Below are 27,017 nucleotides of genomic sequence, written 5' to 3' on the forward strand. Positions count from 1 at the left end.
GATCGCGCGGCTTTCGCAAGGTTAACGAAAGCCTCCCAGCCGAGTGAACAATAACAGTTTCATCCTTCGACGAGCAAATCAATAAAAAAAAAGAAAAAAGAAAAGGACATTCCATCCTTTATTTTATCAGATCGCGCCACGCAGTTGCTATAACCTTTAGGCGGCCATCGCGACATCCAGGCTCGATTGCCCTCGGCCCAAGGACAGGGAGCGTTGCACAAGGGAACCTGTTATCGGCAATACTCTCTATTTTTACGAGTCGGAAAACTCATATATACCGCGGCGCTTTTTTTTATACCGGCAGCGGCAGGCGAAAACCGTTTCGCAGACGCGCGCAAACTCAAGTCTCCGAAGCTGCAGCTTCTGCTGAGGTTGCACCCCGCGGAAACCGAAATAAACGACCCCATGTAATTAAAATCAGAGTTATATATTAGTAAACAACATCTCTCGAGACCCGCTGCAACGAATTGTTACTCGAAATGAAACACAAACAACGAGCCTCTCTTATTTTGGCGAAACTCGATTCCTCAGTTTCCAGCGAACGCGATTTTACAGCAGCATCTCGATTATGCGAACCTATGCTTTAACCTACTAATTTATTCCACGGATTGGTAAGAATTTAACCTAATCATGCCTACGGAACGGTCGCAAAATGTCCACAGAATTTTAAACGTGCGCTTTTGTTCCGACAATGTTCTCTTATAAATTCTTCATATATTTCATTTCTCCAGGCACCTAAATAAATTATAAATAAATTATTCCTCTTGATAACGGAAGAATCAAATTTTGTATTGGAATGTATACCATTCATATTTAGCAGATTATAATATGAAGTCTTCATCACGAGTCTGACTCGTTTTACTTTACATTCGAGTAAAATGTGCTATTCGATGAATATGAATTATCCGTCTTGCTTATAAATTGATTAGCAAGCGCCGATTTACAAACAAGTGGTATAATCAACGTAGTCGTGGAAGAAATTGCAGTGCAAAGGATTAAAGATGGAAAAATATTAATGTCGCGTCACGTGAAATCACGCGAAATAATGTACCATTCGAAGAGTACGAGTCTCCTTATGTTTGTTATTTCAATTCTGTTAGACTACTTACTTTACGTTCAAGTAAAATATGGTATTCGATGAATATAAATTATCCGTCTCGCTTATAAATTGATTAATAAGCGTCGATTTACAAGCAAGTGGTATAATCAACGTAGTCGTGGAAGAAATTGCAGTGCAAAGGATTAAAGATGGAAAAATATTAATGTCGCGTCACGTGAAATCATGCGAAATAACGTAACATTCAAAAGAGTACGAGCCCGCATATTTCTATTATTTCGAATCAGTTAGAAATGAATCTCGGTGTCGAGTCGCACGAAATCGCACGAAACCGCTTGACGTAATCCCGATCTGTCTCTCAACAAATTCGAGACAATAAAAAACACGCAGGCTCGGACTATTCGAACGTCGCACGAATTCACGTGACGCGATATTAACCCTTTGCACCCGAGTGGCGACTCTGAGGCACTACTGATATTTGTTATATCATCTTTTAAAATAATTTTAATATCAAGAAAGTTTACATTTGAAAAATTGTTAAGAGTGTAACTGTTGCGCGAGTCCCAAGAGTCAATTTTCATAGATGCATAAAATGCATTTCCTCATATAAAATAGAAGTATTGTAAGTTAGAAAAATGATTTTATATTTTCGATTGAAATAGCTTCGAGTGCAAAGAGTTAATATGTTTCTACCTTTTAACAAACAGGCGGCTCGAGTGTTCGTTCGCCGAACAGGTCGCTCTGCCTCTGCATTGCAATACAGGGTGTCCCAAAAATGTCTCGCAATCCGGAAATGGCGGGTTCCTCGGATCATTTGAAACAGCTTCTTCCTTTACAAAAATTTTCTCCGAAGCACCGTTAACGAGTTATTAACGAAAAACAGTGACCAATAAGAATCGAGTACGGCTCGACCGCTGGCGCCGTTGGCTCGGCCGCCTCGCGCCGGTTGAGCTGGGATTCGACCGCTGGCGCCGTTGGCTCGGCCGCCTCGCGCCGGTTGAGCTGGAATTCGACCGCTCGACCGCTGGCGCGTTGGCTCGGTCGCCTCGCGCCAGCTGTGTTCGTCTCTCATTGGTCACTGTTTTTCGTTAATAACTCGTTAACGGTGTCTCGGAGAAAATTTTTGTCAAGGAAAAAGTTGCTTCAAATGACCCGAGGAACCCGCCACTTTCGGATTGCGAGACATTTTTGGGACACCCTGTATGTTCGTAGTTTACTCGAGACACCGAGCGATTCTCGGCAGCACACAGTTATTTCCCCGGAATCGCTGTGTACGCCGTATCGCGCGAGTTTCATGAAAATTGAAGGGGGCCAACTTACGACCCCCAACGTTCGACATCGAGACGCGTCTCGCAGTCGATGGGCTATCGGCGTGCTCGCGCGTCTAAATCCGCCGTGCTATCAGGCCGGATGGATATATCGGGCCGGTCCTTTGAGTCGTCACGATCACCATAAAGAGCCGAGTGGAACGATGCGTATCGTAAACCATCGTGGTTGGTTTTTAGTGCGCGCGCGGCGCAGGAACAAAGGGCGAGGGAGGGAGAGGCGAACGGCAGAAAAACGGAGAGGGTGGATGATCCGCGATAAGACGCGCGCGGCCGGTGACGTATCGCAGCCCCGGCGAGATTTAATAAAAGCATCTTTATTGCCGAACCATGCGAATCGGTCGATGGTCCCTGCGCGTGCAACCATGCGCCCGATCTCCCTTTACGACGAGCGATTAAAATTCGTATTAACGGCAGGCCACGGCGACCTTTGCGCCGTTAAAAGACACGCGAATCGTTTCAGTGAGAACGGCGGAGGGTGGGGGAGGGATGGAGGGAGATAGAAATGGAAATGGAAGGAGACCGAAGGAGATGGATGAAGGATTGAGATGGAGCGTGGAAAAGAGAGAAGGAGAGTAAACGACAAAGAAAAGAGAGAGAGGTAGAGATAGGGATAGAGAGAGATACAGATTGAGATAGAGATAGAGAGGAATAGAAATAAAAATAGAAAGAAATGGAATTAAAAATAGAAAAAAATAGAAATAAAAATAGAAAGAAATAGAATTAAAAATAGAAAGAAATAGAATTAAAAATAGAAAGAAATAGAGATATAAATAGAAAGAAATAGAATTAAAAATAGAAAGAAATAGAATTAAAAATAGAAAGAAGTGGAATTAAAAATAGAAAGAAATGGAATTAAAAATAGAAAGAAATAGAAAGAAAAATAGAAAGAAATATAATTAAAAATAGAAAGAAATAGAGATATAAATAGAAAGAAATACAGAGACAGAAATAGAAATAGAAAGTAGAAATATAAATAGAAAAAAATAGAGATATAAATAGAAAGAGATAGAGAGACAGAAATAGAAATAGAAAAAAATAGATATAAACAAAAGGAGATAGTGAGAGATAGAAACAGAAATAGAAAGAGGTAGATAAAGATAAAAATAAAGATAAAGATACAGATAGAGATAGAGAGAGTAAACAAGAGAAAAAGAGAGTGAGCTAAAGAGAAAGAGAAAGAAAGAAGAGAGAGAGAGGGGGAGAGGACGCCCCGCGAGGGTCGTGCTTTATTTCGCGAGCTTTTATCCCCGTGCCTTGACCGTCATAAGTCCGGCACGGGCAGCGGAGAAGCTTCCTACGGTTTAACGCGCGGTCGTAACTCGAGCAAACGGGCTACCTTCCCATAGATCCGATCGACAGTCGTTCCGTGATCGTCGGGACGAGGAGCCGGGGGGTCGCGAATGGGGCGCGCGCGATCTCTCGTCGACGAATTGCCTTGCGTGTCCCGTCGGACCCCCAAACTGCGCGTTCCCTAGAAGATTCGATGCCAGGATAAGCCCTCAGGATGACCTTCGCGCCAGACGCCGCCTTTCGCGGTCCCGGAGATCACTTTGTAATAAAAGTCTCCGACTCTTGCGCTGCTTCTGTCTGCCAAGGTCGTGACCGGCGTGATTTTTTTTTTATTATAACGACCATGATAAAGATTCGACCGGAGACCGCGTACTACGCTGTACGCTTTCGGCGATTTCGTGGCGGCCGTAGTTTGTGTCATTCGACGTGTTCGAAATGCGAATTCGAATTTTTTGCGGGCATTTTCAGTCATATAATCGTTTACAGCTTGAACCGGCTGCTGGAGAATTGGAACTCGGACGAGGTGTTTGCAAGTCCGAGTTAAAATTGTCCTAACTCTCGGTATAAATCGAGGTTAACGTTCTGCTCGAGGATGCTGGAAAATGAGAGATAATATAAAAAAAAATAGAAAGATGGTATAAAAGCAGCAGAATGTTCCGAAAATTCAGAAAGAACACGATTGAACTGCCGAGTGTGTAAATTACGATCTTTAGCATTTTAATTTCACATCATAATGATACTAGGATTTTCTTTTACGAATATATTTTGAATCGTAGACATCGATTAAATCAACGACGGTGCCGGTAATTTAAATAATTTCAAAGACAGTTAGTTACTGGGAATTATTTGTTGCACAAATTATTTCTTCAGCTCGTGCATAGCTCCACCTTGGAAAACTGTTTTCACCCTCGCAGACGCAACTCAGTGAGTTGTTTTATTAAGAATGCGTGAGGGGAACAAGAAATTCTGCTTGTAACAGAAAAGGAGAAACCGATATTTTCTATCGGCCAGAAAGATCGGGCCTAGTGTACATAAATTAAAAACTTGCATTTACGATTCTAATTTACTGATTGTAAACGTGTCTATTTTGTTCACCGAGAACTTCCATTTCAGCTAGGCGCAAGCGAAAGGATAGTCGAGCGGAAAAACGTTTGCGGTGTTATTGGGAGTAGTTAACCGTGTGTCATAAATTAGAATTCAATCGGGAAACCGCGCCAAATTGGTCTACTTTCCCCTGTACACTGATTTTCGCAACGGTAAGCAGCGAGAAAAACTGTGAACATTACTTTGACGATTTAATATTAATACGTATAATAAAAATTCATACGCGCAATCAAGATTGACCCGGTATTAACCTGCCGCGCGCGTTGCTGTTTTCACACTGCATACACACGTGCGTGACTATGTCATAACGCTGAAAACAATCGTCGACGTTGTTTTCTCTCTCTCTCTCTCTCTCTCTCTCTCTCTCTCTCTCTCTCTCTCTCGGGCCCGATACATTGGCAGAACGTAATTTAACATCGTGCAATAAGTCCGCCGCATTTCTTAGCAGAAAATGTGCAAATCTTTTGCACGACAACGCATCTTCTTCGCCGACTCGTCGGAGAGGTGAAAGACGTCGGATGAGAAAATTACCACATCCTTCTTTTAGCCAAGACTTGTTTTCTTGCGACCATCGTTTCTTTCTGTGTCAAACTTTCTTGCAAACAACCGCTCCGCAAATCGTGCCTAACGGAACATGCAAGCTCGCGGCCTGTCGAACAGACGTGCTGCTCGCATTGCGCAAGAAAATTATGCCGCAAAATGTTTAAACACCATGGAATTCCTGCCGATATTCTGCTACCCAGAACCTTCTTTTCGCACGATTAGAATTACGGAGTTCTCTTTTTACAAGCCTAGGAAGAACTGAGTTTAACGAGATAGACGTAGACACGCGATAAATTTAAAGCTTCTTTTTCTTCGAAGAAATGATTGCTGAAGATTCGTTGTACAGTAATGATACTGACGCTCGGATTGTGCAGAAATATGGACAATTTGGGAAGAGGAGATACGATTATTCGAGCCTTGCAGCTCGTTTTTATAGTTGTTGACAATCGATAACCATAAAAGACGAGTCGCAAGGCTGTGGACAATCTGAGCGTCAATTACTGTAATTCTAAAGAAAATGTCTCGCAATCCGGAAATGACGGGTTCCTCGGATCATTTGAAGCAATTTCTTCCTTTACAAAAATTTTCTTCGAGGCACCGTTAACGAGTTATTGACGAAAAACAGTAACCAATGAGAGGCGAGCTCAGCTGGCTCGGTCGCCTCAACCGCTGGCGCCGTTGGCTCGGCCGCCTCGACCGCTGGCGCCGTCGGCTCGGCCGGCTCGCGCCAGCTGAGCTGGGATTCGACCGCCTCGACCGCTGGCGCCGTTGACTCGGTCGCCTCGCGCCAGCTGAGCTCGCCTCTCATTGGTCACTGTTTTTCGTTAATAACTCGTTAACGGTGCCTCGGAGAAAATTTTTGTCAAGGAAAAAGTTGCTTCAAATGACCCGAGGAATCCGCCACTTTCGGATTGTGAGACATTTTTGGGACACCGTGTACGTAACGCTTCGCAATCGTTATAATTTCTTCCGTACGAGTTCTGTATAATCTTTCTATATATATATATAAAAAATTGTTGTACAAGTTTTTAATACTTTCGTTACGCTGAAAGGGTTCGGTATATGCGAGCCAATTCTAAAAATTCCGTTCATCGAATCCTCGACGGAAGGGTGCGAATTGCTCTCGAAACGGATTTCGCTGAACTATCGACGATCGCGGACCCTTCATCGGTCTCGGTCAGTCGACAGCTCTCGTCACAGCTGTTTATAGTGATCGCGACTGAAAGGCTGGTCCGATATCGCTCCGAACACGGGCAGCACTCGCGCGGCGGATTTAGATGCGAGGAGGACTCTTTAATATCAAACTGGTTTTGTTTAATGACCCAGGCTGGCTGCGCTCTCGCGCTTCTTTTCGCCGAAGACCGTTACACGGTGCGCGGCGCGGCGAGGAGGCGTTCTTCGGCACCGGCCAAGGCACCGGCCAAGGCACACCGGCACCGGCACCGGCCAACTGTAACACCGTGTATTGTAAAACGCGTGTCCCGGCCGCGGCTGGCCGCCTTATCGCTTCGTCGAAATATTGCTTCATCCCGACAGCCAGCTAGAAAGCTTTACACTCTGCCGACCGTCGACGTGACGCGCGCAGATATTTCACCGATAGAACCCGTTATCGGCCGATCGCGTGGAACCGCGCGAGTTCATTAGATTCCTTTCGCGCGTGTTACCTCGAAAAGTCGGAAATAATAAATAATAACCAACCGAGCTCCATTAAACTCATAACGTTTCGCCTGCAACCGGCCGCGTCGGGGCAGCGCGATTTTAAACGCGAGATTGCCCCGACGAGCACCAGCTTTTTCCGTGATAAACGCCCCGACCTTTCTGTATCTCGAAATATTCGGTCGATCTGGAAAGTTTCGCGTTTCTTCCTCGTTCGACGCTGCTACGCTATTTTTTTTTAATGTAAACTGGCGTGTTCGATAGTCACGTTCGCTGTCCCCGATCGTCAATTTTTTGGTTGCAATTCTGCATCCGTTATGAGTTTCGTTAGGACTTGCAGGATCGAAAACTTTAATCCTGAAATGATACCTTGTTACTTTATTACTGAAAAGCTGGATTATCTTCCGGAATATTGTAAAATATTGCGATCATTTTACGTAGGTATATTATCAATTTATTTATATTAACCCTTAGGGAACCAAAGCTATTTATTTGCAGTTTACACACTGCCAAGTCTAGACTGTTTTTCAGACGAAGAGAAACTTTTTACTGAAAATTTTTGTATCAAATATAGAGAAGAGATGTTCATTTTTTAAATAAAACTTCGTCGATGTATTTTCATCGAAACAATCGTGCCTATTCTTCCAAAGTTTCCTACCAGATTTTACGGTTTTATTGATTTCTGCCGCGTGTATAGCGCCATTGGACCGTTAAGGGTTAATTTCTATTTTAATATTAGCTTTTATATTAGAACGAATGAATGTCTTACAATTCTTCAACGATTGTACAATTGTACAGAAAAGTTTGTTGAGTTTGTTGAAAAGTACAATTCGTCCAATTAAAAATGCAAACGCGACGTTGCGCGGCGTTGCTGTTTCATTGATAGATTGCGAGTTTTATGCATTTATAGCAGAAGTGGGTAAACGGAACACAGAGCACTTAGCACTTCTTCGTCCGCAATCGTTTCTCTAACAGAACACGATTTTTGTTTCTTACATACCTTCGTTTACGTTAAGTTCTACATTCTCATAACAGTCGAATCGAATTTTCTTTCAATTTAGGAAAAACGAGTAACATTTGTATTTAGCAGATCGTGTAGATCATGTACGAAAATCTTTATCACGAGGCTGGCTCGTTGTAGCGCGAACAGTTGCGAGAACTTTTATGTAACCATTGTTACATGACACAGTTTCATGTAACCATTGTTTTATAAAATCGACAAGGAAAATTTTGATTCGAATTGCGCGGTCTGTTTAGGAATCCTAGAAATTTCAATTAATTTCGAACGAAACTTTTTCGTAATTAACCGCGGCCAGCAACTTCGCGTGTATTTGTCCCATAGTAAGCCACAAGCAAATCGCTCCAAATTGAGTTTCATCCAAATTAGTCGACTTACGGACCGTTCTGAAATCTTCGAAGCCGCGGGAGGATTAAGGTCTATGATGCGGGGAGATTAGATTTCTCGAATAAATTAACCCTGCGGCGATCGCCGAGAGTCCGGAGAGCCCCAGTAATCGCGTGCGATTTCATTTAAATTATCATGCTTACATCGTATCGTGCAACCCATATTTCCCGTAAGGATTTCACTGCGGAATATTAGAACGCTCGATACTTCGTATCCCCGTCCTTAATTTTTGCTCCGGCTTTTTGTCAGCGACTAATACTAATCGATACCAGTGTTAGCGATTTACTTTATCCGCTATATCCGCATATACACATTAACCCCTAAACGTGCACGCTCGAGTTAACTCGGGCGCGCTAAACTGGCCAAACTGTGCGCACTCGAGATAATTCGAGCGGCGTTGTACTTTATGATGCTATAATTTTTTACACTCGAATGCAATCGAGAATTGAAAATAACAATGTGAAAGCAAAAACAAAACAATCGTTTCATTGATATTTATCATTTACATGTGGGATTGTAAGCTATAACACTTACTTATTCAAGTATAAAATATATCCTTTTTCTACTTATCACTTACGACTTATCTCTTCCTTGTGAGCCGCTTTCCGACAGCGTATTCATATTCAGATTCTGATTCGCTCATTTTTCAATATATATTTTACTAAAATATAATGTAAAATAAAATATAATAACAATAATAATAATAACAACAACAACAACAACAACAACAACAATAATAATAATAATAATAATAATAATAATAATAATAATAATAATAATAATAATAATAATAATAATAATAATAATAATAATAATAATAATAATAGTAATATTCTGAAAATTAGAAATCATACCAATTGCATAAATATCCATTATTTTTGTATTTTTGTAATTTTCTTGCCAAGACAACGTTCTAAATTGTGTTTTTTTGCATTAAAAAAAATTGATTTTTTTTGGCCGGCCTTTTTCAAAAGTACTGTGCATTAAGGGGTTAATCGGTAGTAATAATGGCACGAGACTCTATTGATCAAAAATGGGTACTTCATTGTTCTCATGAAATTGCTGCGACCTTTTGCAATTTATCGTACAGTGGAATATAATAATTTTTCCCTAACTCGCGCTCGGATCGCGCACAAAAATGGACAATTTGGGAAGAGGAGGTTCGATTAATCAATCCTTGCGGCTCGTTTTTGTAGTTACCGATTGTCGACGACTATAAAAACGAGTCACGAGGCGCGAATAATTCCCGCTTTCCAAATTGTCCATTTCTGTTTACAAACTGAAGGACGATCGGGGAAAATTCACTGCATTAGACTGGCCAATAAGTCATTGCGTTTTTCCCCATAGATGGCAATACAGAAAAACGCAACGACTTGTTGGCCAACCTAACGCAGCAATTTCTCCCTAATTCGCGCTGAGATTGCGCACAAAAAGCGGACAATTTGGGAAGAGGAGGTTCGATTAATCGAGCCTCGTGGCTCGATTGTCAATTATGGTCGCCGATTGTCAGTAACTATAAAAACGAGTCGCGAGGCGCGAATAATTCCCGCTTTCCAAATTGTCCCTTTTTGTGTACAATCTGAGCGGCAATTACGGAGAATTTACTGTATTTCGTATTAACACACTAGCCGCGGGCCACGGATCGAGCTTCGTACACGTCTAACGATGGAAAGCAAATACATTTTTCAAAAAATCCGCTTCTCAAGAAAAAATCGAAACGAAACAAATGGAAATACAGCACATTTTTGATATCACAATAATTATAAAAAGAATTACAAATTAACTTCTATAATTATAATTATATATATATATATATATCTATATATATATAATTATATATATATAATTATATATATAATTATAATTATATATATATATATATATATATATATATATATATATATATATATATATATATATATCAATAATTAATCATCTATGAATGAACAATTAACCACAATTATTCTGGCACGCGTTATTATAAAAATTCCGAGAAATTTGAACGCGTCGTATCTCGTAATTCTTTTAGGCAATTTTTATCAAACGTTTTTGAACCTCGATCGGTTCAGCGTTAAGGTCGAGCGCGACGAACCTGCGAAAACGAGAAATCGCAGTCGCGCGGTTACAAGCGATCAGGTGGGGCCCGGCCGGGAACGGCTGAAGTGGGTCGAAAGTAACCCGGGCACAGTGCAGCCCGAGAGAGCCCCGGGAAACTGGCGTGACTAGGCGTGAATTATTAAGCGTTCCGCGAGTTCGCGCGTCGCGTGTTCATCTCCGCGAGCAAGATAAAGCGACAGGCGAGGAGGCGAGCGTACGTGTACACCGGAAGGCTGCGGCCCGTCAGCGGGGGCCGATTAATCGGCCGCGGAACCAGTTTGTCGGAAATAAAATCTGCCGGTGGAATCGTGCTTGACCGTAGAACGTCAACGTGCCCGGCCTTCTCGTTTTAAAAGTCGTGCCCTGCAGGGGCGCGTCGACACCAGCCGCTCGGCTCAACGAGAGAGACAGCAAAAGCCAAACGGACGGAGATAGAGCGCAACAAACAGAGAGACAGAGAGAAAGAGAAAGAGAGAGATAGAACGCGAGAGAGAGAAACAGCGAGGGAAAGTCGGAGAAAGAGAGAGTCTGCTAGAGAAAAAGGGAGAGAGCCAGCTAGAGAAAAAGAGAGAGAGAGAGAGAGAGAGCCGGCTAGAGAAAGAGAAAGGTAGCCAAAGAAAGAGAGAGAGACCCAGCTAGAGAAAGAGAGAAAAAGAGATAGAGTTACTTAGAGAAAGAGAGACCCAGCTAGAGAAAGAGAGAAAAAGAGATAGAGTTACTTAGAGAAAGAGAGACCCAGCTAGAGAAAGAGAGAGAGAGAGAGAGAGAGAGAGAGAGAGAGAGACAGCCAGAGAAAGAGAGAGAGCCAGCCAGAGAAAGAGAGAGAGAGAGAGAGAGAGAGACAGCTAGAGAAAGAGAGAGAGAGAGAGCCAGCTAAAGAAAGAGAGAGAAAGAGAGCCAGCCAGAGGAAGAGAGAAAGAAAAAAGGGACAGAAAGCTGGAGAAAGAGGGAAAGGAAAAAGGAGAGAGAAAGCTGAAGAAAGAGAGAAGGAGAAAGAGAGGAAGAGAAAGAGGGAAAGAAAAATCCAGAGGAAGAGGGAAAGAGAGAGAGAGAGAGCGAGCTCTCCTCGCCGTCGCTTGGCCCGCCGCGGTTGTGTATCTCTCGTGGCAATCATTGGGGCTTCCCTGATCGTCCACGCTGTTCGCGAGTCCGATCGAAGGGGATTCTTCGTCTATCGAAGCAACTTTGAACCGGGCAATTTTACGCGAGCCTTCTGCTACACGATGCTACGAGTCGGCAATCCGGCCGGCTAAAAGTCAGCCCGGTGGTCGCCGTAGAATCTAATTTTTACCGCGGGTCGTGTCAGGAAAACGTATCCGACAACTGCAGGACGACTGTGAATTACTTTCGTAAACCTGTTAGAAGGGAGGTTTTCCCGGATCTCCGAATTAATTACGGGAAACTAATGGAAGTTACAGCGCTGCGCCTTCTGTTAGCCAGAATGAGCGTGTCCGTTCGCCCGGAAAATTTGATATTCGTTAGAAAAACGGAGTCGAAGTCCGCTCTCGATAGAGTCGTTTTTCTATCCGACGACGTGGAAACGCGGGTAAATTTTTATAATCGCACAGTCGGACCTCGGCAATTCGAATCTCAGCGGGTCAAAGAATTTACGTTGCGGATTGAAATTTGAGAAATGGAAACTATATATATCCTATTGATCTGATTCTCCTACTTCGGATCGCCATTTAATCGAAGATCGAAAAATTGTTCAAAAGCTCGGATTTCTGCGGTGAAAATAAAAAGCGAGCACTTCACATAATGATAGCCCTCGGTGCTTTAACGATCAATTAGCAAGATTTTAAAAAGGGTTGAGCAAAAAGTGGAGGGTATAATAGTTGCCCGATCGTACTAATTAGCAGCACACAATCATCGAGCTCTTCATTTTTTCTTCGATCCTCCTCAATTAAGCGTTACATTTTTACAGCGAAAAAGATGTTACGATGGAAATCGTTCCTCGACGTCGTTTTGCCCGATAAGTTAACGACAGGAAAACCGAATTACCGTTCCGGCGTGTCGACCTCGTTGAACATGAACGATCGGCCGAATCGGATGGCTGGGCAATACTTTTTCAATTGAAAAAATGCGCCCCGGCTGCTCGAGAAAAGACCATTATTTTCTATTACGATTGAACATCTCTACCGTGTGCTCGGAAAATTCGATCCTTTTAAACGTAAACGTTAAACGTAAATGTTAAATATCCCGTTAGATCCGATATCAAATTCTATAGTTCGTCGTGACTCGTAACACTATTGTTATCCCCCGAAAATAGCCACCATATCGGCTCTTCTAGAAGGAATCTTTTCTGAAAAAACATTTGCTTGACTCGCAGCTGCGAACGGACCGCTAAATTGACGTTTGATTGCTATCATTAGCGAATATAGCTAACTTCCATGAGCCGTCTACCCATCTGTATTTAAAGATAATTTTAGGGAAAGAATTTTTGGTGGAAGGTGTTCTAGAAAATTTCATGGTGCTCCTGTAGATTTGTTGTAACTTCGTATTAAGCCAGCGCGTTTGCTTGAAACGATCCTCAAACATCACCTGCACCCTATATTGCTATTATTTGAAATCCCTTTCGATGTTGTTCCCTCCCTTCAAGAAATTATGAAGGCATCCGGCGAATACTCGGGATTCCTTTGAAATACACGAAGATTATTCGCGTCTCTCAGATTTGTTCACTTTGCAGTGAATCGGTAGTGAAAACGAGAAATAATCGGAACTACCGCCGATCGCCTAACTTTGACCCACGATTCGAATGAAACAAATAATAGCACCTAAGGTGTGCTTTAATAAACTGCACTTCATGGAGCCATTATTGGTAACCCGAGAATTGAATCCAATCATTACCATTACTAATCTAAGCAAATTACACTCGCGTTTCCTTTAACGACAACATCGGGCGCAGGGGCTCGGTTATAAATAGCATTTAGGGTCTCCGTATTTTACTGCTCTCGTTACCGTCATTTTTCACGCGTCTTAACTACTTCATCGAACTCCTTCCTGTAATTAATTTTTTCGCCGCTCAACGCTAAAACAACCGAGCACTAAAAGCGAGCGACTGTTTAATCGCGAAAAGGCTTTGCAATCTAAATAACCGTCAAATAAAAGTAATCGGAATCCCGTCATTTTGCCGGGTTCGATTGTTCCGCCGTTACTTACGGAACATTACGCGGCGTTTCCAATTTTAGAAATGTTTCATTACCTTCGTTTTCTCGTACCTCGCGACTTAACAACTCGATAGATTTTATTGTTACCGTTAACGTTTATCGCGAATCAAGTCTCCGTACATCATGAATCAATCTTAACGCTGGATACAATCGATCGCTAAAAACGACCGGTTTCGCATCGAGCTGTTACGATATTTTCATTGCAAATCACCGAATGACGTTTTCACGGTTTCGATAACTGTAAAATAAAGAATCGGAAACTCGTAATTCTGTCAGGCATCGAAGTATTCGATTTTTCATAGAAACTTCTTATTTTTATGCGAAACTTAACTGTAACGAATTTTTATTATAAATTTTAATTGTAATATACCTTCGCTAGATATTTCGGTTGATCGATCTTAAATTGCAGTGATATCGATTATAACAAATTTATGATATATTTGATGATACTTTAATGATAATTTTATGACAAATTTAATTTGTAATAGATTCTTAACCCTTTGCACTCGAAACCATTTTTACTACAACTCTAAAATAATTTTTCTGGCTTACAGTATTTCCATTTTATATGACAAAGTGCATTTTATGCATATAAAATTGAGAAAAACTTTTAACAATTTTTTAAATGTAAACTTTGTTAACACTATGCCGTCCGCAGATCTTAGATATGATTCTTTTGTTTGACGCTGGCGTAATAGCTTGGAAATTTTAGATTTAAAAAAGAATTTCGAAGATGGCGGTAATATAAATTCCTAAAATTAAGATAAGTCATCGAAGAATTTTCGTACTTAATTCTTAGTTAAATAAGCACAATGCTGTAGTTATTTTGCTGCCTTTTAACACCCAAGAAATATAGTTCGAATGTTATTTCAGCTTTTTAAAATTGCACCAAAGTGGTACCGCCGGTATACAACATATAGTTCTTGCATGACACCAGCATAGTGTTAATAATTTCAATAATCGTATCTCCTCTTCTCAAATTGTCCATTTTGATTTACTGAAAGAAAATAAGCTGAAAGAAAATTAGAGAGAATTTACTGTAATTCTAATTATTATAACTATTATTGCGATAGTTGACTATTATTGCATCATTACAGGTGTCCTTAGCGACAATTAAAAATCGTTTTATCGTAACGGTTGCGGTGAAATTGTGAATTCGACGAGTGTTCGGTTCAAATAGAATAGAACGAACGTAATTATTTCAGTAATTATTTCGTACACGATGTCGAGGAATTTGCACCAGCGTGATGCCACCGGACGCCACAGTGTTAATATAAAAATGATCTTGGAACGTGAAATAACAATTTTAGCGATGCCTCAGAGTCACCACTCGAGCGCAAAGGGTTAACAAGAATTTCATAGTCTTTCCGTTCTACAGCTTCCGTCTTCTTCGTACCTTTTGCGACACGACAAGTGAAACAAGATTTCTTCGCCGGTTCAAATTTCTGCCGCGTTTAACCCGAGAAAGATAACCTACGTCGCAGAGGCGCCTGCGAAATAAACAACTGACTGCACCGTGGATGACGCAAAGACTGGAAGCACCCACTTTGCCAAGGCATGTGCGAAGCAACATTGAAAATATTCTTCCAAAATCTGCTGTACAGGCTTCCACAGATGATGAAGAAGAACCCTCAGCCAAAAAAGGCATTATTGCAGTCTTTGCACGTCTAAAAAGAAAAGAATGTCAAAGATGACCTGTGCCAAATGCAAAAAGACAGTTTGTGGTGAACACAAGAAAGACGTTTGTCATGACTGTCTCTAAAGAAATTGTTTATAATATTATAGTTTTTTTTACACTGATTATATTATAGTCTACTAGTTTGTAAGGATAAAACACTATTTTTTGTGATATTTTACGGGATTTGTTCCCATAAACCGAAGACTGTTGATTTTTGTTAATTTTTCATAGAGGTCTAGTGATTTAAGTTTAAAATTACTTAAAATATAAAAAAATATAATATAAATGCATTTTATTTTTACAATAATGCCAAACCTTTAAAATGACTAGATTAACTTAAATAAATATCCATTGTTAGTATAAAATTGACGCCTTAGAAAAGCATGCGCCTCTGAAGCGTATGGTTATCTTTTACGTACGTTGTCATATGGTTATCTTTCTAGGGTTAAAATCGTTCCATCACGAATCGATCCGAATGGTAGATTGTAACCGCGTTTATCGAGCTGTTGCGCGACTTCCATTGCGAAACGGCGAACGACATCTTTACAATCCCGATAATCGTAAAATAACGAATCTGGAATCTTTCATTTCGCTCGATCGTTCCGCGGGACAGATATATCCGCGCGTCAGCCGCAATAAAAGTCAATGAGAATCGCAATGGATCGCGCAGTTATATTTCGCATGAAAGAGTCTCGGCGCGTCTAGCGCCGACACCTCCGCGATCACCGGCGACGATCCGCTCGGATGCGTATCGGGAGGACGCGCGGGAGTAAGTAAATCGCTAGAGTGAAACGGCCGGTGTCGGCGAACAATAGGTGGAACGATCTGTAGGAAATTGTCCTTCGGAGCGAGCGTTTCGTCATCGTCCTACGGCACGTATACGTGCGTGCCTTTCTATGTACGGAAACGTGATCGGGGCCCCGCGAATATCAGGCGCGGGCGCGCTTCGCAATGGCGCGTTTCAAATGCTAAAATAAACGCTTACGCCGCCGCGGGGATCCCGTGAAAAAACGGGGCCCCCGAGTAATCTTATAAGGCACGTATCAGTCACGCGTTACACGGAACTTTCGCGGCTAACGCGGTTTTTGCATCTCCCCGGGGATCTTGCGAAATCGCGGGGCGCCGCGGCGCGCCGATACGAATTCGAGTCGGCGCCATTAATCATGCGAAAAACTGGACCGCCCAGGTGCTACGGGATCTTTCGATACCGGGAAAATACGGTTTTCAGGGAGACCGTCATGGTACGCTGGTGAGAATTAATTGGCGATATATCGCGAGAAAATCTGGCCGGCTACGGAACGCTCGCACCCTTGTTGCGATTACGGCTAATTCGCGTGACGCAATCGTATTTCGTTCGAACGGTTTTCACCGATCACGGGAAATGCTTGCGAATGCTCCGAGAGCGCGGCTGCGTTTTTCGATCACCCTGGAAACATCGGTTCCCAAGAGAAAATCGTTGAACATCGAATAAAACCGACGATTAATTCATCGAGTAGTCGACGTTGAGTCGCGCCAATCCTTGCAGTGTTGAATAAAATGAGAAAGTACGATAGAAGTATCTATGTTTTCGTATTATTTTGATGATTTTAGATCATATTGTTTACATTGACATTATGTCAATATCATAAATTATGCAAAAATCGTGGTAAATCGAATTTTTCGGGCTGAATTTTCCTTTCGTTCTTCTTTTACTATTTTCTCAAGATAGCAATCGCAACCATAGTTGATCTATCTATGCAAGATAGCAGATGTTTTCAAGTGTCTACAGACTAATTGATTTGATCGCTTGTATATAGTAAATAATAACAATAATGAACACTGAATGCGTTAAGTTTTATTCAATTTTTGCAAATTATGCGAAGACACGTAAAAATTCGTCCGATAAAATAGGAGTACATTAAAGTCGATGTTGTGATGAAGATAAGCTCGAGAAGCATATTTTAGTAACACTATATGGAAGCATCCCTTGCAGTCTGCTCGCCACGTTTATAAACATGATGAAACAAAAGCTTAGATATGCATGGAATGTCGTTTTAGTTGCTTGCATTATTATTATTCAATCTTCTATGAATTATCCTGTAAGAATGTACCAATACAAAGCTACAGCAAATTCAGAAATAAAAAGGAGGAACCACTTTGAACTACGAAGGATTAATCAAAACTTGTGAATTACTTCTAGTTCTAAAGCTAAGAATTAACGAACTTGTGAATTATTTTCCATTCTAAAGTCAAGAATTAACGAGCTCGTGAATTATTTTCTGTTCTAAAGCTAAGAATTAACGAACTTGTGAATTATTTTCCGTTCTAAAGCCAAGAATGAACGAACTTGTGAATTACTTTTCGTTCTAAAGCCAAGAATTAACGAGCTTGTGAATTATTTCTAGTTCTAAAGCCAAGGATTAACGAACTTGTGAATTATTTCTAGTTCTAAAGCCAAGAATTAACGAACTTGTGAATTACTTTTCGTTCTAAAGCCAAGAATTAACGAGCTTGTGAATTATTTCTAGCTCTAAAGCTAAGAATTAACGAACTTGTGAATTATTTTCCGTTCTAAAGCTAAGAATGAACGAACTTGTGAATTATTTCTAGTTCTAAAGCTAAGAATGAACGAACTTGTGAATTATTTCTAGTTCTAAAGCCAAGAATGAACGAACTTGTGAATTATTTTCCGTTCTAAACCCAAGAATTAACGAACTTATAAATTATTTTCCCGTTCTAAAGCTAAGAATTAACGAACTCGTGAATTATTTTCCGTTCTAAAGCCAAGAATTAACGAACTTGTGAATTACTTTTCGTTCTAAAGCCAAGAATTAACGAGCTTGTGAATTATTTCTAGTTCTAAAGCCAAGAATTAACGAACTCGTGAATTGTTTTCCATTCTAAAGCTAAGAATTAACGAACTCGTGAATTATTTTCCGTTCTAAAGCTAAGAATGAACGAACTTGTGAATTATTTCTAGTTCTAAAGCTAAGAATTAACGAACTCGTGAATTATTTTCCGTTCTAAAGCTAAGAATTAACGAACTTGTGAATTATTTTCCGTTCTAAACCCAAGAATTAACGAACTTGTGAATTATTTTCCGTTCTAAACCCAAGAATTAACGAACTTATAAATTATCTTCCCGTTCTAAAGCCAAGAATTAACGAGCTCGTGAATTATTTTCCGTTCTAAAGCTAGGAAATAAATAAATATTACGTTGTCGCAGAACAATCCGAACATTAGAAAAACGTGGCAGTGCACTAACCGCATTGCGCCGAAGAAACGAATGTCCGTAACGGGCGGTTCGAGATCGCGAAATTCCGTACAAATGGCGTGCGCTTTCACGATTGTGATAAGTAATTACGAATCAACTGTCCCAACCGATCGGTTGTCTCCGCCCTTAAAAAGCCGCTCCGGATTTTCCAGGCGATCCAATAATTGGCTGTTCGGGAGCCCTTTCGACCGGTTTACTGCGATCGCAATTTCGTCGGCCCGTCAGAAATGGCATGGCGCGCGGCCAGATCCAAGAGGCCGACAATTTCGCCACGCGTCTCCCGGAGGAAATTATCAGCGGACTGAAAGTCGAGTTCCCCGCGAGCGGACATTCTGATCGGACAAATGTAGATCGCGAGATTGCCAGCCGGCGCGAGCCTGTGTTCTCGATCGCCCCGGCTACCGCGAATTAATGTCTCACTCCTTTTCGCACAGCTGGACGTGGGTTTATCGTGGCGGCCCACTTTGTGCGCCGTGTCTCCGATATTATTAACTAGTTTCCCTCTATCTTTAATATTCTCGTTCGCGGCGTTCGAAGATATCGTTTGTCCCGCATGTTAACGCTCCCGCTGCCTCGAGATTTGCATAATTCTTGGAAAATTCGAGCCACGGAACTCGCCCGAAAACTCGATGTTTATCTTGGATGGAGGGGAATTATGTAAAATGTCAGAATACTATTTTCATTCGAATGCGCTTATTTCTCGCGAACTCGAGGCAAAGTATACGCGGGTATGTTGTAACGATCGTAGATAAGCATTTATGCTTGATTATACGTATCCGCGATCTCCGGGCTGTTAAAAATGTTCTACAAATTTGCGCCACCAACTGTCGCGAGATAGAAAGTAATTTGTTATTTTATACGCGAATGGAAAGCGGGAATAGAACGGTACCAAAGATATTGTATTATTTAAATAAACGAAGTTTTCTCGAATCTGTCTATATTCAGCTGGAATCCTTGCTGAAATATGCGTAATTCTGTGGTTCGCGATATTTCTCTATCTTCAGCGGTTTCCGAGATATTCCGCAAAATATGGTTCCCACCCCCTGCGTTCATGGTTGCTTTCATTCTTTCGGCATGAATGGTTGGAGACAGGAATACATATGCGTCGAACAGATTGCTAAGAGTGACTTCTTACCAAAATTTCAACGAACTTAATATGCAGGAAAATATTGCTCGCGGTCCATTTTTACACTATTTTGTGTTTACCCGATAGAAACGGAAAATTCAAATCTTAACCTATTTAGAACGATGACAATGTTATGATTACAGATTGTTAAGAGTGACGTCTTACTAAAATTTCAACGAACTTAATATGCAGGGAAAATATTCTTCGTGGTCCATTTTTACACTATTTTGTGTTTACCCGATAGAAACGGAAAATTCAAATCTTAACCTATTTAGAACGATGACAACGTTATGATTACAGATTGCTAAGGGTGACTTCTTACCAAAATTTCAACGAACTTAATATGCAGGAAAATATTGCTCGCGGTCCATTTTTACACTATTTTGTGTTTACCCGATAGAAACGGAAAATTCAAATCTTAATCTACTTGGAACGATGACAACGTTATGACTACAGATTGCTAAGGGTGACTTCTTACCAAAATTTCAACGAACTTAATATGCAGGAAAATATTGCTCGCGGTCCATTTTTACACTATTTTGTATTTACCCGGTAGAAACGGAAAATTCAAATCTTAACCTATTTAGAACGATGACAACGTTATAAAATAAATACGCAACTTAGATACAGAGAGTTAAACAGATACCAACTGGTAAAAACCTCAACATAAATCTGAGAACGAAACATAACTATAGCCGAATATGGCCAACATCCGCGTTACTCGAGAGGACAAAACACCTGTCTCGTATTCATACACGATTCTTACACTAGAAAATCGACGATTATGAAAAGAACATTTGTAACATGAACGTAAGACGTCTTCAGACGAAACAGCCGACAGAACTTCTCGATTAACCTAAAACTACGCTTACAGCGGAATCTGGAAAAAAGATGGCATACGTGGTACAATGAAACAGTCGCAGGCAGTTCTGGTGGAGGATATTTAGATACGCGACCGTTGAACGGTGGCATAAAAGGCATGTTATAGGTTACAGGTACGGTATGCATGACAAAAGATGTCGCTTATTCTAGGACGTCTCGCGACTAGAAAGAGACGTTCGATGGTCTAAACGCCGCCACGGCGGTCTTCGAAAAGTGAGGGAGGGAGGGGACTGGAAACAGTGATACAGCGGCCCATTTAAATTATTCGCGACACAAGGGGCGGCCGTCCAGTGGAAAAATCGTACGAGCCGTTGTGGGAAGGGATTCGGGCTCGCGGAGGCACGCGGTCAACGAGATCTTATCCGGACTTATGCGGCGGACATAAACAATCGTGTTGCGTAGGGACTCACCACCAGTTGGCCTGCGCGCCGTTTTGCCACGCGACGAGCAGCAACGGTACGAGGAAGAAGGTTGTCAGTACGGGCCGCATCTTCGTGTCGAATTCTTGATGGGGGCTGGCTGGGGCTTTCGTGGATCGTCTGTAGCTCGAATGCACGAAAAGAAACTAAAGGACGAAGGACGATGATCGGACTTCTCTCCCCTGGCTTCAGCCACGCATTCTTACGATAGTCGATATCGATCGAGGATTCGCATCGACGGTTGATCCCGAGGCTGACAGATCGAGAATCGAACGTCGTCCGTGATATCGAGCCGATCGCAGTTACCTCTCGCACCGAGTCGCGGCGTGCAGATATCGGCTATGCTTTCTCTTTGTTTTCGTCCGTTAACTTTCCAACGGTGCGTTATTGTTTACATGTTTTACTCGGCCGGCCGTGTGTGTATGTATGACGAGTGTGTGTGTGTGTGTATGTGTACGTATCACTGGGCACACGACGGACAACCGCGGAGAATCAGTTCTCGTGTTCTCTCTCCCGATGCGATGCACTTGCCGCACGACGAGAGTGTAAAGGCTGCCGTTGGAACCGCGCTTTTCGAATCGTGAGTCGAGGTACGCGGACGCGATCGTGATGGGATCGTGGTCGATTCGATCGCGGATCCACCGTGAGAACACGGAGGTGTACCGGCGACGCGTCCGGTGAGATTGCAGAGACCCGTGCGAATACGCAGAAGAAAACTTCTCGTCTCGATAGAGGCGAAGCCGACACGAACGAGATGACACTCCGTGAACGCTCGCGTACGTACTGTGGCCGGTAGTCACGAGGAAAAGGGCAACGGGGCTCTCTCGGTGGGCGGAGCTTTCGGTCACTCGCGTGCACGCGATTGGCGGTGTCGTCCAACAGCCACCGAGGCTCCACTCGCGTTAATTAAGCATTTCGGCACACCGTCCCGTTGCCGGCGTTCGCGCGTCTGCCTCGCTCGCTCGCGATTCGTTCGCCAACCGCATTTTGTTTCCGCGAGTTTCGTGAGAAACTCCGGAAAAAGAACGGGAACCGGCCTCCCAATAGGAAAGTTTAATCGTGGGACCATCGCCGACCGACCGATCTCTGACATTCGGGCGGGGGCGGGGGGGGGGGGGGGCTTAACCTAGACTAATCGTCCAAGGAAACTTCGACCGTCGAAAATCGATTTCTTTCATTGCGATTATCGAAGCACGACCCCCCTTTCTTTCCCCTCCCCCTCCTTCCGGCTTACCGCCATGTTAAAAGTGGACAATGTCGGGGTAACGGTCGGATGTACCGATTTGTTTCTTTGTAACACGATCGTTTTCGAACGGGAAAGACATCTGCGAGACAATCAGTTGATGCCGGGATCGCTATTACAGTATCTTGTGTCGTCTGCCTATTGTTTGTAAGTCGTGTCGTATCTTGTAACGGAGAGTGTTGTCTGGGCCGAAGTTTGGTTACATGCTTCGCCTTTTATACTCGCTTCTTTATTGTATATTTATGTAGCATGATATTAGCTTATTTGACGGTTTCGTTAGATTTTAAAGATGCTTTAAGTGCAATTTATCGATCAACTCGTATTGCATTTTACATTTAAGATGTACTCTCGTTATACAATGTATATATATATATATATATATATATATATATAATAAAAATACATACATATACATATATATATATATTTTTTTTACGTTCGCAGTACATAGTATGCGTACACGTATCGTAAGCGTAAATACATAAAGCGTTCTCTTAAATCGGTTCGTATTGTGTACGATATATTGTATCCAGAAAGTGCTTTTATAATACGTCGAGTTTTAAGTGGAGTGTGTAGTCGCTCGAGGAGAAATGTGTAATTTGCGCAACGCATTTATTGCGGTTTCCCCTGGAATGCAGCAAAATGGAAAAATCGTGTTCGCGGGAGTAGGTAAGATTTTTGCTGTAATAAAAACAATTTATATGTAATAAATGACGCAACCGAAGTGGTTAAGTACCATTTTAATTGTTGCGAAAGCTATGTATATAGTTTTGGTTCAACAGCTCGTAATCGAGCGTCGTATATTGCTTAAAATATTTCATACCAATTGTTTCTTTTATTTGACTGAACATCTGCTCGCTAGTCATTCAATTCAGCTGTTCATTTCGATTCGTAAGAAATACAAATTTTGGAATTTTTAAACATTTACAATAGCACACATTAAAACCGAATTAGAATTTTACTGGAATCAAAATTTTGTTGGTTCACGAGTAAGTTTTCGTTTTGAAACGTTCGGAAACGATTAGAGAAGGACGTGCCCTCTAGTGGAGAATCATTGTGTTATCGTCCATATTGGAACAGTTACTCTATCGGTTACTTGTATTTAATATGTTTAAATTTAGTATTTGTTGTGTGTAATACACTAATTAGCATACTTTTACACTATGAAGATTACATTGTAACAAAAGTGGCGAAACTTAAAATAATGTTCATGTTCCAAAGAAGTATTATCAGTCGGTCACTGATCATTTACTGCCAATGTAAACTTCTGTATTTTAAATTTATTTTTATGTTTATGCACTTACGTTCACAATGATAAAACAACGTATTTCATAATTGAATTGTATTTCTCTTTCGAGATTTTATATGCCCATTTGGTAAAATATACTTACTTCGGTGCAGCAATTTACTATAGCAGAAGTTGGTATCTTACAAGTCGCATTATCGACTTAACGAAATAAAATAATAAAATGAGAATAATAAGTACGACAGTGCTGTTATTGAAGATAAAATTTATTAATGATATTACGATTTCATTGTAACAAAACTTATAAATATTGAAACTATAATCTAACTTATAAATATTTAATGTTACAATCATTCTAAAGATAAGAGAACACATACAGGATAAGGATTATGAACATATATCGCTATGTTTAACAAAATGAATTTTATTTTCCGTTAAAACGAAGAAAATCATATTTCTTATGCATATTCATTGAGTTGCCAGGTACTGCAGTCGCTCAATTTGCATGGTAATCTAATTGTAATATAAAATATTTAATACTAAAATTAGATAAATATACAAGGCACGTGCACCTGTGTACTTGTGATTATATCACACGGGTTTAATTAACTTGGCATGTTTAGCATGTATGACAATTGGTCGGCGGTTGTGAATTGTATGTAACGGTAGTTACAAGACCCGACCTGTATGCATTAGCATATGTACCAAATTAGAGACACAGTTTCAGTGGCATTAAAACAATCTACAGGGTCATACATTTGTATATTCTGTTTGACGTTGCGTAGGATTGTGATATAAGCCTGCCATTGCTTCTTGTAAAGCTCTTAAACACGCGACGTGTGCCTTGAATCCTCCTGCTCTGTCAGCCGAAGATTCTACCCGAACATGAGCCACATAACCACGCGTTTGTAGTTCTCTCCAGCCAGGCGGTATGGGCCCTTCTGTAGACTGGCGAATAGGAGTATAAGAGTATAAAGGTCCATCGTCGATCTTTGGCACAGATATATAATTCTGACTTCCTTGGTTGCTAAATTTGATTCCTGTACTAAACTGAGTAGCCTTGGGAGCGGCTGCTTTCGATTCCTTCTTGGATGCTTGAATAGCAGAAGCGAATGTTTCCACGATATTCTTAGCATTTCCTTCGGAGAACGTAAGTTCGTCTATCAACGCCTCCTTCTCACGAATCTTCTTCTTCTTAGCTTCCAGTTCTTCTTTAACTATTTCCATTCGTCTCTCTTCTTCCTTTTGCTTTTCTAGCTCTAACATCTCTTCCAGTTCATATTCGTGCCTACCAATTTTGGACTTACTTTTCGTAATCTGTTCTTTATTGTCCTTCTTGTACTGTTCGATCTTTTTATGCGTCTCCAAGACGTCGATGTTATTTGCTAAATTATATATTATGGTCTCAATTTCCTCCAAGTAATCGTTGTATTCTCTCAACGTCGCAAAGTCCTCTTCCCTCTTGTTGAAGTCTCGCAGAACCCTCTTCCTTATATTCACCTCTTTCTCCACCATCGCATCCTCGAACAACTGCACACGAAAGTTTGCTCTTCTCAGAGGAATCTTGCACTCTGGACACGAGCCGGAACCTTTTCAAAATGAAATACAAACGTTAGACTACTATCTATCTATCTATATAGACTACTATCATAGATCATAGAACTTAACTAGCATCAACGTACTAACCTTTAAGGAACAGCAGGTCAACGCAGCTTTCACACAACGTGTGTCCGCAGACGTTCACCATCATTTTCAAGGATGGATTCCGATATTTGGTGGTTTTGCATCTTGGGCAGGCTTGGTCGTCCATTTTCGCAGAATAATAGGAACAATTGCAAAAACCAAATCCGAAAAATCCAATGCTTTTTATCGCAGACCGACTGACCGGTTGACAAATCGAACAAGCTCACATTACGACACGTGACACTACCTCAAAGTAACTCGATATCAACGCAATTATACCGTGCCGTTAAATAACCAAAAAACCAGCTCGAACATCGCGGCTCGTTCTTCCACGAAACCATACAACAATATCGCTTTGCGGCTACATAACCTCGAAATCACGAGTCTCACGCCATCGTCGCGGAACCGCATCTCGAACGTAATCGATACCGTGTATCGATAACATCGCTATTGTTTACGACCGCGATATAAACACCGATATCGGTCCGGCCCCACGATATACGATAATATTTGCAGAGATTAAACTTCCCGCCAATAATTGCCGACAATTGCATCGAGACACCGGCACTCGATCACGGTCGATCGTAACCTAAGATTATCGATGAACGAACGAGCGAAGGGATTCTCGGTCGAACAATAAAAATCACATTGGCTATTCAAATTTCATATTCGCGATTCGGAATTATTGCGGGATCCGGACCGGGCTACGCGCCGCCTGTATTCTCGCTTTTAACGTCCACCGCACGGACACGTAAACGCATTAAAAGATAAACTCGTTCGGGGAACGTGAGCCGCATGCTCATCGCCGGGAATCCGCGCCTTTCTCCGCGTTTCAGTTTTTCTCGTTCTTTTTTTCCCCCCTTTTTTTCCTTTCTTTTTTCTAGTTTTTTTTTTTAATGTTACGATCATCGCGCGTCGTTACGTGATTATCGAGGCGAGAAAGCGGGCTGAAAGGAAGACGAGAGTCCCGCTGAAAAGGAGCTCGCGTACGAACTCCCTTGAGAGAGAAAACGAGAGAGAGTGTGTGTGTGTGTGTCTATGTATGTCTGAGAGAGAGAAAGAGAGAGAGAGAGAGAGAGATAGGGTGCTAGTTTCTCGTACACGTCCGTCATGCGTTTCACCTCCAACGATTTGGGGCATCGATCCTCCCTTTCAAATCCATCGCGTGGATTATACAGAAAAAGAAAAAGACGCGGCGGGGAGAAAGGAGCCGGCAAGAAAGAGACGCACAATGCATGTTCATTACGGCCGAAAGAACAAAGGGCCACGGTATGCTTTGGCGGCTCGCAAGACCGCGTCCCTGTTTTCTTGCCGCGTCGCGATGCCCACGGACACCCGTTATTCAACCCGTCCTCGTAAGACCGCGATAGAGAGGGGAGGGGGAGAGAGAGAAGGCTCCGTGAAAAATGTACAACGACCTTCCCTTAAGTAAAGGAAGGCACCCTAAGCTCGGCCGCGTGCCCTCCGCGGCCCACTGAATTTCCGAGATTAACCGGAATCTTGTATCTACCGTAAGAGATTTCCTAAAGTGAACATCTTATTACGGTGTTTTCCTCCGTCCCGGGGATTCGGTCCGCGAATATCGTCTTTGCCTTGATCCCCTCGCGATTCTCTACAAAAAAAAAATACACCGGCCGAGCCGGTCACGAATCTCATTCGAAACGCTCGAGCAGATAGCATCCCCGTGGATTTGACGATCTTTGTCCCATGCTCGTAGAAACGAAGATTATTCTGTAAACTGAAATTGTTCGGGGTTCTATACTTTCCTTCTTCTCGTTGCTTGAAACCTGGGGTGATCGATTGTTGCGCCCTCGCTTCGCTTTTGGGCGTAATTAACTTT

At 41.9% G+C, this 27,017-nt stretch overlaps 2 protein-coding genes across 2 annotated transcripts in view; both read right to left on the reverse strand.

The window, feature by feature from the left end:
• Positions 1-21,816, reverse strand: part of LOC117228866 (protein Wnt-4) — a 178,860-nt gene extending 157,044 nt beyond the window's left edge. Inside the window, exon 1 of the mRNA XM_033484893.2 lies at positions 20,997-21,816. Within this exon, the coding sequence (XP_033340784.1) occupies positions 20,997-21,076 (80 nt within the window). The 5' untranslated portion in view covers positions 21,077-21,816. The remainder of the gene's footprint in view (positions 1-20,996) is intronic.
• Positions 21,817-23,898: 2,082 nt separating this feature from the next.
• On the reverse strand, positions 23,899-25,620 carry Mat1 (CDK-activating kinase assembly factor). The gene is made up of 2 exons (XM_033484726.2): positions 25,181-25,620; positions 23,899-25,083 (listed from the first exon to the last, which is right to left on the reverse strand). The coding sequence occupies exons 1-2, from the start codon at positions 25,302-25,304 to the stop codon at positions 24,245-24,247; spliced, it is 963 nt and encodes a 320-aa protein (XP_033340617.2). The 5' UTR covers positions 25,305-25,620; the 3' UTR covers positions 23,899-24,244.
• Positions 25,621-27,017: the final 1,397 nt, after the last annotated feature.

This window comes from Megalopta genalis, chromosome 1 (genome assembly GCF_051020955.1).
Source record: "Megalopta genalis isolate 19385.01 chromosome 1, iyMegGena1_principal, whole genome shotgun sequence".
Taxonomy (NCBI): domain Eukaryota; kingdom Metazoa; phylum Arthropoda; class Insecta; order Hymenoptera; family Halictidae; genus Megalopta; species Megalopta genalis.